The sequence below is a fragment of the Ambystoma mexicanum genome, chromosome 4p (genome assembly GCF_040938575.1).
Source record: "Ambystoma mexicanum isolate Mex_15411 chromosome 4p, UKY_AmexF1_1, whole genome shotgun sequence".
NCBI lineage: Eukaryota > Metazoa > Chordata > Amphibia > Caudata > Ambystomatidae > Ambystoma > Ambystoma mexicanum.
In genome coordinates, this window is record NC_090927.1 from 144,720,609 (window position 1) to 144,733,310 (window position 12,702).

General features: G+C 49.5%; 1 protein-coding gene across 1 annotated transcript in view; it reads left to right on the forward strand.

Moving 5' to 3' along the window:
- The first annotated feature begins 6,417 nt into the window (after window positions 1-6,417).
- LOC138453084 (dihydropyrimidinase-related protein 1-like) overlaps window positions 6,418-12,702 on the forward strand; it is a 325,099-nt gene continuing 318,814 nt past the window's right edge. The window contains exon 1 of the mRNA XM_069605592.1: window positions 6,418-7,381. Coding sequence (XP_069461693.1) covers window positions 7,016-7,381 — 366 coding nt within the window. The 5' untranslated portion in view covers window positions 6,418-7,015. The remainder of the gene's footprint in view (window positions 7,382-12,702) is intronic.

Below are 12,702 nucleotides of genomic sequence, written 5' to 3' on the forward strand. Positions count from 1 at the left end.
ATTTCCTTTCTTAGTTCCCAATAACAAAAGCAACATGGCTTTGGGACTGAAGCAAATCAGGGGCACGGACTGAGAGTTGACATACTTTGAACATGCACAGTAAAGGGATTTGCTGAATTATCACTTAATTTTGACACTTCCCATATTTTAGTAAAAGAACTGTATCCCGAGATAATAAACAATTCATTATTCACAAGAGAGGGGACAATTGTGTAACGCCTGAAACTCACAACACAGAATCCAAAAGACAATATTGCTTAAAGGAGTATCAAAATAAGAGATGGGGATCCAGAGCAGCAACCTTGTCCTCCTGCAGGAAGAAAGATGTCCACGTTTCTCTGGAAGTAAATGCTGCTGCCTGACATACAGGGGCATAATGTATTTGTGTATTATATTCATCATTTTTTTACTGTCATTAACGATCCAAACTGCATTTTTTATTGGTGAACAAAGTGTCCCAATTCCAGTGCTCCCCCCTAATGATGCACGCATGAAGCCTACAATGGCACCCAGACCTTACATAGTCATTCCCGTCCCTAGAAGATCTGATGGTGGAATGAATGAACTCGAAATGGATGTGATTAGCAATGACACACACACACTAGTGGTAACAGGTGAATTGAAAAGCCAGAAGACAATAGGTCGGCAAAGCATGAATGTGACAAGATTTCAGACAGCCACACGCATGCAAACACTGAGTGCACACGCAACAGGCCTAGTGTCAATGACTGCAGAACCACAATCCGAAGCATGGGTGAAGAAGAGACTACCTACTATGAACAATTCCACTACAAGTGAGGTGAAAAGACAATCGGAAAAAGCTGAACTCCTGAAGAGTCTAGAGGAATTGGAAAGAAAGCCAACAGAGACAGCTGTATTAGAAACCATTAATCCAACATCAGGAAAGGCAGAAGCAAACTCAGAGAAGATCTCTGCACAGGAACAACGGATAATAGATTCATTATGGCCATTCATAGCCAGAGAAAGGAAATGATTAGAGGAGCTGACGAAGAAGCCCACAGAGGCAACATTGCCGAGCATATATGTTCCAGTGAAAGGGACAAGTGCAAGTTCTACAGCACAGCCATATACCGGACCAAAATCAGGGTGGATGAGATGGGCATTTATAACCAGCAGGAAAAAGATGTATGAGGACAAGGAAAGAAATGCCAGACTTTTGTCTACTCAAATGGTGCAGATGAAGAGACCTGCACCATGGACCAGGATAATTGAGAACCCTCCAGTAAGAAGGAGCCATACAGATGCATTCAGGGATGTAGTGATAGCAAACTACATGAAAACCTTAAGAATCAAGAGAAGCATGCATGGAGACGACAACGAACTAAATGTTTACCTGGACAGCACAGCAAATTTAGAAAACAATATTTGGTACCAGCACATGAAAGAAGTTGGAAGACGAAATTCATAAGGGGAATGCTTTGTTTGTGCACTCCTACCATACAGCATGGAGAAGTCCAAGATCTTCGTAGCTGTAGAAATTGATGTCCAGACAGCACACTGTCTTTCGCACCAAGCCATGCGCAAGACCAGAAGCCAGTTCATGGGTAGTGATGCATCATTGATATGGGCAACTGGAACAGCCTATGTTCAAGACATAAAGACAAGAAACAGAGCTCATACAAGGAACCATGTGATCAGGTACGAGAAACCCGGAGTGAAAGGAGCAGAAATCAGATGGGAAGTAAGTCAGAAGCTAAATGTCCAAAGAAAAATTCCAGAAGAGGCTCAAAGTTGGAAGAACAGGGGTCAAATGCAGATTTGGGGAACAGTGCTTTCACTAGACGGATGGGAGAAGGGACTAGTGATTTCTAGAGCCTGCATGGTGACTGGTCGTTACCAAGGCACCATTGCCATCGTATGGAATAGATGCAAGCCATTGTGGCCAAAACTTGCAAAACTACTGGCATGGGTTGGAGACAAAGCAGGACCCTTGCAGATAGTGCCACTGGAAAGCCCAAAGTTCTGCTTCAGGAATAATGGTACAAGAAAAATTGGAAAGAATCAGAACTGTGGATGAGTTTTTGATGCTCCAGGAAGGGCTCACGGAACTGCAGTAATTATGGATCATTATTGGGCATGTGGATCCAAAGCATACATCAGACTACCGAGAAACTGAGGAGGCATATGCACAATAGTGAATGTCCAGGTTCCAGCACTGGTGATCCCAAAAAGTGACCTGAATATTGACAGTTTCCCGAAAGCAGATGCTCACCTGAGGAAAAAGAGATCTGTGGAACTGATGACTCGGTTGGAAAGGGAAAAATACTTCTCTGCCAAATCAGAAGAAGCCTTTCATGCAATCCCATATGAACACATGCTGTTCAGCCTCACCTCATCAGTGTTTGTGACAATTTTCATGCCAAGATTCCAAGTTGGAGCAAATACTAAATGGTTGCAGATAACCAGATGGGAATTACTGCAGACCATCAACACAACAATAAAAGGATTCAATGCAATCAAGGGAGAGTTAAGAGCCATCCGACTGATGACTCTCCAGAACAGATATGTGCTTGACATGATCACAGCTATAGATGGAGGAGTTTATGCAAAAATTGGAGAATCATGTTGCACATTTATACCTTATCACGATGAGGAAAATGGAACTTAGACAGAAGCCATAGGTATGCTGGCAAAACTGCAAAACCAGATGATTGATGAAACTGACGAAGTTGATGATGACAGCTGGTTTGGATCACTATTCTCATGGGTCCCACAATGGATGGCAGATGCATTCAAGTTCTTGGGAGCCCTGCTAATGATGATATTACTAGGCTTTTGTGTTATCAAGATAATAATCTCTCAATGCCAGAAAACTGCGAAGAAAGCCATAGGGATGAAGATCATGATTGATGTCAAGCCAGGATGGAAGCCCAAAAACCTGACTGATGAAGAAATAAGAGACTTTGTGAAGGCCAGCATTCACGCACCAGAGGGAACAAAGTTCCTCTACCCCAGGAAACATCGAAACTATGTGGGAAGATGGGTTTACTACAGCCCAAATGGACAATGTCAACTGATGACATGGAATAAAGATGAACATGTGAGGACAGCAGGAAGCCTGAAAGGAGTGATAAAAATATGGACTCCAAAGAGACACTTCTTCAGACCATCATGTACAGATCCAGAAGATGAAGAAGGAATGAACCCAAGAGATGGAGTGAAAATGAATCTAGAAGAACCAAGTAAGATGAGTCCAAAGATGAAAGTGAAAGTGGTCGATGAATCGCCCAGAGGGGGGAGTGAAGAGGAGGTCCCAAATAAAACCTGCAGTCCAGTCGGCCATTTTGAAGTACCAGGAAAATTCACACCAATATATGTGACATATGACGAGCAAATAAACCAGCAGAGAGCCGCAGTAGGGCTCTGCCCAGTGCCTATCAGAAGAGCAGCACCTATTGAAGTACCAATACCAAGAAAACCATGGACAGTAAGGTATCCATTAAGAAAACCCTACCAACAAATAAAACGAAATGAAGATTGCCTGAGTAGAGTCCCAGAAGAAACCAAAAAAGGTCTTGATGGAAGACGAATGGTGATGTCACGAGGACCCGGAAAGACTCACAGATAGAAGAAATGACGACCCGAGGAATGACGCACAGAGACAAAACGACATGAGAGAAGAGATTGTGAACTTAAAGTGAAAGAACGACATCAAAACATAAGAGAATTAATCTGTAAGCAAAATGAAGATAGTCGATCAGTTTACAACTGTAAATATGCTTGGAACAGCAAGAAAGCTAAGACAACAGTGCGGCTTGCTATGCTTAGTAGAAGAATAGTGCGGCAAGCACCATTATACATAATCTACCTCAAACGAAGCACAGTATTATAAGTGTATTTCTACTTTGCACAAAAAGCAGAATCAACCCAGGTTACTAGAGGTCAAATGAAAAAAGATTCATATTGTAGCAAAAACGAGAAGAGACAGCTGAATCGAAACTCAGCAGAGGCAACTCGTGCCAGGAAAGCCAAGGTCATACCAATACAAGAGGCGAACAGTAGCTAGATATAATTAAAACTAAGAACAGAATATCCTGCCTCTGAATGGTTGTGATAATAAGACGTAGGCAGGTGTCGGGCTAAATAAGAATCAAATACACAAATTGAGAGAAACAAGACAAATTCACGGTGTGGGAAGCACGTGACCAGCCCGGCAAGAAGAAGCGAGGGTTCACACCTACGCTTGGCACCTGACCAGGCAGGAGATATCAGAATTTTTCCAGACAGAAGATGCAGTCTCAATGCCAACCACGGTGAACTAATCGACACATGGATACTAAAGTGATGATTGATTGTAACCAAAATCGGAGGAAGGCTGGGTAACTAACGGGCACCCCATACCTGGCCAACCATTCTGTGTGCTGCTAAGGGAAGTGGAAAAGTATGCATGGGGTTGGTGCCAACCCAATCACAATGGACCGAATAATCTAGGGTCCTATAGTTAGTAGAACCAATGAGATGTCGTACTTTTAGTGACATCTACAGAGGTCATTTTTGAAGGAAGGGCTTAACGCCCAGCTGACAGTGTTTACCCAATCCCCTCACTCCGTTACCATATGCAGATTTAGTACCTATATTAAAGTTACCTTTTCCTGAACTAATAGAATTGCATCTTAACTTTTGAGTGTTACACGTCGATGGTGACGAGTTTTGAGTATAAATGTTACAACTTGTATGAAGTTCGTTGGAGTTTGAAGCGAGAAGGACGATCACATCACTGCTGATATCCATGACTCCCTGTTTTCTGTACTTGTCATTAAACAGACTACCTTTGCCAAACCATTGAGTTGTCCTTATTGATTGGTGTTGGAGTAATACATCTGCACCCCCATCCATCTCAAGGGTGCAGCTATCTCGTCTAAAAGCACTTCTGAGCAAACCTCGGCGATATGGGCCGGCCGGAGGTCTCAGAGTACACATGTATCGGCAGCCAGGCTGGCTGGTGCTGAAGGGGCAGGCTTGCGAGTTTTGGATCGGTGCATGCTTTAGCAGCCACGCTGCCTGATGCTGTGCTGATTGGATAGTTTGGTGAGCTTTGGCCCTCTTGCATCAATCAGCAGCCAGGCAAACTTGTTCTGAAGGCACAGGCTGGCAGGTTTTTGGGATGCATGCCTCTCTCAGCAGCCAGGCAGGCTGGTGCTGAAGAGACAGGCATGTGAGCTTTGGGCCTCTTGAATCTATCAGCAGCCATGCTCCTGACGGTACTAGCATAGTTGATCGAAAAACATTTGACCTTTTTAATCTGACTGAATTTTTTTGATCTTTTTTTTTCGGTCAAATTAAATTAAATAAATATATGGGGAGGGGTAAGGGAATAGGTTATGGTGGGGGAAGTGGAGGGTGCAGAGGTCTCAACCAAAAACAAACCACCAAAATAAATAGGTCACATTGGAATAGGTCAAATATTTTCGATCAAGTAGACCTAAACCATGCTGGCTGGTGCTGAAGGGACAGGCTGACCAGTGTTGGGCATTGTGCATCCATCAGCGGGCACTCTGGCTGGTGTGCAACCGACTTGATAGTTTTGGGTCGTATGTATCCTTTATCAGAAAGGCTGGCTGGTGCTGAAGGGACAGGCTGGTGGGTGTTGGTGCTTGCCTCCTTTAGCAGCCAGGCTGGCTGGTGCTGAAGGGACAGTGGCTGGTGCTGAAGGGACAGGATGGGGTGTTTTGGGCGCGACTATCCTTCAGCAGCCAGGCTGGCTGGTGCTGAAGGGACAGTGGCTGGTGCTGAAGGGACAGGATGAGGTGTTTTGGGCGCGAGTATCCTTCAGCAGCCAGGCTGGCTGGTGCTGAAGGGACAGTGGCTGGTGCTGAAGGGACAGGCTGGTGGGTGTTGGGCGCTTGCCTCTATCAGCAGCCAGGCTGGCTGGTGCTGAAGGGACAGTGGCTGGTGCTGAAGGGACAGGATGGGGTGTTTTGGGCGCAAGTATCCTTCAGCAGCCAGGCTGGCTGGTGCTGAAGGGACAGTGGCTGGTGCTGAAGGGACAGGCTGGTGGGTGTTGGGCGCTTGCCTCCTTTAGCAGCCATGGTGGCTGGTGCTGAAGGGACAGGATGGGGTGTTTTGGGCGCGTGTATCCTTCAGCAGCCAGGCTGGCTGGTGCTGAAGGGACGGGCTGGTGGGTGTTGGGCGCTTGCCTCCACCAGCAGCCATGGTGGCTGGTGCTGAAGGGACAGGCTGGCGAGCTGTGCGCCCCTTGCATCCATCCGCTGGTGCTGAAAGGACAGCTCCCCGTGGCACGGCCGGGCTGTAATGGATGTTGCGCTTGTCGGAATAGCAGCACGGAGAGAGGCGTTAAGTGGGGGAGGGGGAGTCGACCATGCCGATCATTAAAGATTTCTCCTTGCTCAGCATACCGCCTCGTGCCCCCTCGCCCCCACCCCCTTTGGGGAGCGCAGGGTTTTGCCTGTTCCCCCATCCAGGCTGGGCGAGGAGCCGCTGCTGCCGTCGCCTGGTGACATCACCCGTCCTGGGCTTTGTTCTTTCGGTCCCCCCGGTCCCCCCCCCCCACCTCCCACCTCCTCCTGCACACAGGCAGACCCTGGCAGGCAGGCGCTGGAGGAGGCACAGCCGGCGAGACGCTGCAGCAAGGGCTGAGAGGCAGCTGGGCACGGGCTCCGCAGAGGCACTGGCATCCGGACCTCGCGTGGCCCCTCTCACTCTGCAGGGGACCTCTAAAGAACCCGTCCTCCACCGTCTGCGCGTCGCTTTTCTTTTTTCACTTCAAAGGGCTCTGCCTCCCGCTGGGTGATTCGTTCTTCTGTTTTAAGTGCTTTGTAGCGCACACGCTACCGAATGAATCGTCGCTAGGCGCCTCTCGGGGAACGGGTGCGTTGCGAGGTCTTTTGTGTCGCATCCTGCTCACGGGCTGCCCTTCTTCGCAGGCTGCATTGGCCATTTTGTGCGCAGATAACGGCCTGGGCTCTCTGGTGGCTTGTGGTCCTCTGCTCCGGGCACCCACCCGTGTGTAGCTGCCCCGCGGGCGAGAGGCAGCATGGCCGACAGGAAAAGGAACTGGGCCAAGGAGGACGACCTGCCCGCCTACCTGGCCAGGCCGGGCACCACGGCCCAGACCCCGCGGGTGAAGTACGGGGGCATGTTCGGCCTGGTGGAAGGGGCCTACGAGAACAAGACCATCGACTTCGACGCCTACAGCGTGGGCAAGAAAGGTTCGCGCACCCCCCGCAGCAGCAGCCGCCAGGACCTGGACGGGGACAACTTTAACGAGACGGCCAGCGACGTGAGCGAGGTGTCGGGCTCCGTGGTCAGCTCCCCGGGGGAGAGGGAGGACAAGGCACCCGGCGTCGAGATCAAGTACCCCATGGGCAAGGAGCACTTGCAGGGCCAAGACAACGACAAGGTAAGGCGCGGCGGGTGGGGGGGGGGCGAACAGAGGGGCGCCTAATAGCAGCAACCAGCGGTGTCCGAGAAGAGGAGCCCGGGGAGGGGGCTGTTATACATATCAAAGTCCGCGGATATATAACGGGTAGCGTGTATGGTCCAATAATGCCATGGAACGTTCGGATGGATGATAGAAAATGACTGCGACATTAGGACTGTTAGCAGAGCCCTGAGGTTGCAGTGCAGGACCACACTAGGCGCTGTCCATTGTGCTTTCACATGCTACATGGTCAAATATATCCACTTCTTTTTAATTGTAGGCGTCTCGTGTTTTAATGCTCAATTAGCAGGTATGACATCATACACATGCATTATGGGTTTTGAAAAGACTTCTCTTTGTGCAATAGCCAAACGTGTGCTCTGTGTGGTGTCTTTGTGCGTGCGCTTTGGGGACGAGAGGCTGGGGTGGGCTTTGGGCAGATCTGCGCAGCCAGTTCCAGAGCTACGGCATCAACACGCTGCTGCGTATAAAGCAGCCCTCTCTCCGTGTGAATTATGCACTGAGAGGAGCCCCTTCCCTTGCACGACGCATTAAATCCGTGCACTTCCGGCCAGGAGCGTCATTACCATTGTAGCGGGTTATGAGCCGTGCTCCGCCCCTCGGAAGGGCCCGGCCTCTGGCAATGCCCGCGGCGGCTCCTGATTCACAGGGACACGCGTTCACGTCAAAGAGCGACGATGGAAGCTAAGTAGCGTTCCTGAAATAATAGCATCACCATCCTAGTAGGCAGACCAGGAGAAGCTATGGATAGCAGCATGCTGACCTTGACCTGTACACAGGGACATGGGCGCCAATCCCAGCTTCGGCCCTTGACCAAGACGTGTGATTCTGGGCATCTCGCGGTCTCCTCGTGTCTGAAACTGTTTGTGTCCTTTAATGTGAGAATGCTGTACAGTGGGGCTGCCAGTACTGTCCCAAATTGCCCCCACGATGAATCCTAGCTTCTGTAATCCGGACCCCACCCACTTGCACTCTTGCACGTTTAGCGCCAAGAGGCCGCCAGAAAGGCAGGCGCTGCGCAGGACCATACTGCTTTAAATGGCGTTAGGGTTCCTCGACTTTTAGAAGCTTCCACGATGGCAGCACGCCCCTGTTCCATGCAGCAAGGCCCGAGGTTCTCTCAAACAAATAAATAATAAACGACCGTTTAGTGGACGGAGCACACCGAGTCTTCTGGTTTCTTAGAAGGTCAGTTAGTGGGCAAGATAGCTCAGCAAGCTAACCCCCCTGACATCTGCAGTCATGAGTAAGAATGGAAGAATGGCCAAGCCAGGCCTTCATCTTTTTATAAATTGAGTACCCTTACATTGGTTAATAACCTACCATTTCAGTGGGCCACAAAGCGCTATAGAAAAGGTGACATTATTGTAATGTCGGTGTCATTCTCATGAGAGGCCCAGGCATTTAATGTCGGGTTCGCCGAGGGAGGTGTGATTGCTCTGTGCAGACACAGCACTGCCCATGCCCCGGCAGGAAAAGCCCCTCAGCACATGCCTGAAATATCGCGACAGTAACCACAGACGCCTAGCACACAAAGAGGGGAGGGAAGGAGAGGCTTAGAGGAGCTCACACAGGATCACACACACCCACATGGAAGCTGATATGCACATTCGACACGTACACAGACTCGCGTGTGCATAGACACACACGAATGGTTGCCACGCCGGCATGCAAGCTGTCCTAGAAACACATGCTTCCAGGCCCAAAGGACCAGGTACCGTCACATAGACACAGACACACTGCCATTCACGGTCACACAGAAACAGAACCCACTACAGACAGACACCGACAAGCGCGTGGGCCCGCTAGCAACGCACACAGACAGGACGGTACACAATGACACCGTGTACGCAAACACAATCCAGGCGGACTCGCGTGGGCTCTCCCACACCACAGACACCTGGAAAGATGCACAATGACACACGCGCACGCTCGCACACACACACAGACGCACCACTGCGCCCAGGCTCCCCCTTGTTCATTGCCACACACCGAACATGCCGCAGTAGGTGTGCCACACGTCCTCGCACCGTCGCAGGCTCCCCCACCCCCTCCCCAGCCATCACTGAGCACCCGGCCGTGCCGGTGCCTGGCTCCGCGGCAGGCCTTGCCCGAACCCCGCGGGCAGCTGATGCCCCGTGTACCTAATGCCAGCCCCCACCCACGCTGGGACGCCATGTGGCGGCCCCTCCTTGTAGCATTCAGGATAATCAGCGCCTCCCGTGTCTCGCTAATGAATGACATTAGGAGTCCAGCTGACTCCCGAGGCCATACCACCCCCGCCGGGGAGTTTATGGCAGCAGCGGTACATGCAGCCTGCTGCCACAGCACACAGCACGACAACAGCACACCCCGCATCAAAGTCACTGCAGAGCTGTCGAGAAGCATGTGAGGGCTCATCCAGGCCTGGCTTTCCTGTGCATTCTCACACCCACAGCGATGCACCCTGAATGGGAAACCGAGACTACGACTACCATAATGCAATGGAAATACAACATCAAATAGACTGATCACAGCCATGCCTGTTTTTTTTTCCCAGAGTCCAGATGCACGTGGCACGGCTTCCAGCAGTTCCCTTGGCACGAGGCCCACCATCCTCCATTCCTAGCTATTGAGCCGCAGCCCTGTGCATGCCGGGAAATGCAGGCCCGCCGCGTGTTCCATTATAAGTGCGGGCAGGCAGATTGCTGTGGGCTGAAGGGTGGCGCCCTCGTGCTGTGTCGTCACTTGAAATAAGTATTTGGGGCGCAAGCCTGGGGGCACAAATACAACAACGGGGGTGAGGGGTGAAGGGTGGTGGCACATCAAATAAGGGTCAACAGGCCAAACTGGTTTAAATATACCTATATATTACCAAGCTGGGTAAAACAAATGTGACATTAAACATGTGTAGAGTAAGTTTAAGAAAATACAAGTTTAGCAGCAAGTTAATATACAGTCAGACACGTAAAGATTGTACAGGATCGGGGCAAGCACACAGCCCTGCTTCAAGCCTCTTTGGTGGGAATGGTATTGCCCAAATTACCTGTTTGTGAAAGGTGTACCTGTGTGTCGGAGTGTAGTTGTTTCAAGAAGTACAGGATCGAATCGTCTAACCCCCAACCCTCCATCCTCAAAAGTTTTTCCCGACGGACATTGTCGAATGCCGAGCTACAATCGACAAAGCACATACACAAAACTTGGTCCGGGGTGTGTAGTGTGTCTGATATCAGTGTGAGGAGAGCCCACAGGCTTTTCCTAAAACCCGTCTGCGTAAGATTTAGGAGGGCTCTATTTTTGACCCAATTTGACAATGTCTCCAATAGTTACCTCGCAAATACCTTGGAGCCTCTGTCCAACATAGCCAAGAGTCTGTCTTTCTGAGGCAACTGCCATGGTCCCTTCTTATGTATCGTAATTAACACCGACTGTGGCCAGGAGCTAGAGATATGGCCAGTCTGGCAGATATGCAGAAATAGAAACTGCAGAGCTGCTGCCCATTATTCAGGTTTACTCTTAAAGATGACATTGCATAATCCATCCGGGCCAGCTGACCAAGAAGCAGATACATTTGCTGATAACCAGATACATATCCACTTCCTTCACCAGCCTCCCAACCTGAGTATTAACCATGGGCCTACAGGGTGGAGTCAAGAAGTGGTCCTGTTCCACCCAGTAGTTTTCCTTAATGGAGGTGTCCCAATGGGTTCCTGCTACACTATAGACTTCAGATGCCCCCGTATCAGCCAGGTTGGATCGAATTAGATGCCAGAATTTCATTAGTTTTTTAATTAACATCCAACCAGCACTGGCCGTACTGTAGCGGTGGTTGGAGAGCCATCGTTTGTAAGTACCTTTAAGGGCGCTAATACCTTCTTTCCTCTCTTTGTAACTGGTGCAATGTTGCCGTCTAACAAGGCAAACAGCCAGCCGCCCGTAGCTCTCTCTTCCTACCTGCTATCGCTGCCTCATAGGGGGTTCCTAGTAATAATGGGCCTACCATATTGTGGCGCATACCTAACCACCAAGATTTCCATCTTCAAATTACAAGAAGTCCCCATAGCTTCTGCCCTCGTCAATCTTACGTTTAATTCAGGTATATAACCCTGCGTCCAGCATAATCTATTACCCTGTGCGTTGACAATAGGATTGAGGGCTATTTTTTTAATGATTTCCGGTTTAGGGGCCTGGAGTGTCATGTCCAGTATAGCGTGGTCACTCATTGGAACTGAATGTATTTCCAACAAGGGGGAATATTTACAAAGTGGACAATTCACAAAGATAACATCAAGGCAGCTATGATGTCTGCCATTTGACCAGGTGTGGTATGCTTCATTCGATGACGGGTTCAGGAGCTGTCAATCAAATTCCCCCAACGGATCCCTCCTGTTTAGTTTTTTTTTACCTACAATCCCCCCCCCCCCCCCCCCCGAGTCATTCTTGGCCCATAATCATAGCAGTCCACATTGAAATCACCCGCCACCAGTATTACCCCCCTAAGATGTTGTAATTGGCAAAGGGAATCAATAAGGACACATGGGCCTTCTTCAACCTAGTGGTTTGGATGCCACCAGGCGGTTCATACCGAGTAATAACCAACAGGCTGCCACCACCAATAGGCAACCCAGGAAATGCGACACATAGTGGGTACTCTTTAGAATGGGCCCCCATGAGCTGTTTTGCTTGGTAGGTGGCTTTGACTCCAATACATAAACCACCCACCGGGCCGCTAGCTTTCGGTCGAGGGGTCGGCAAAAAGAATAGTGAATAGCCATCCAGATCAAACTGGGAGGTAAGCCAAGTCTCCTGTAATAAAAGTATATAATTTGACATCATAAAATCAAGAGCTACCCTGTTATTCATAGATGATAAGCGTCCTCTAGAGTTCCAGGGCAAAACCCTGAAGGAGTCTCTACAAGGGGCCGCATTTCATCGTGGTATAGGGGGAGGGGCAATCCAGGTGCCCTTTTTCCTCTCTTCCATTCTCCCATACCACGGGTGAAGCAAAGGTAGCTAGGACCCAGTTCCTCACACTATTAAAAGAGGGTAATTCCAGACCCTCTATATCCTTTCTTGTAATGTTAGATAGGTCTGGAATTTGATTTATTAGGTTGAGTAACCAGGTCCGATTTAGAAAAGGGCTTTCTCCTGTGGTAAGTCTATCGACAAATTGTATGTGTTTCAATCCAGCATAACAATCTGGGGCGGGCAGGGATGAGACAAATGCTGACCTTGCAGCCCGCGAAGCCTCCACATACGCGAGCCAGCTGTCATGAGTGAGCACCTGTGTAGTACCTTGC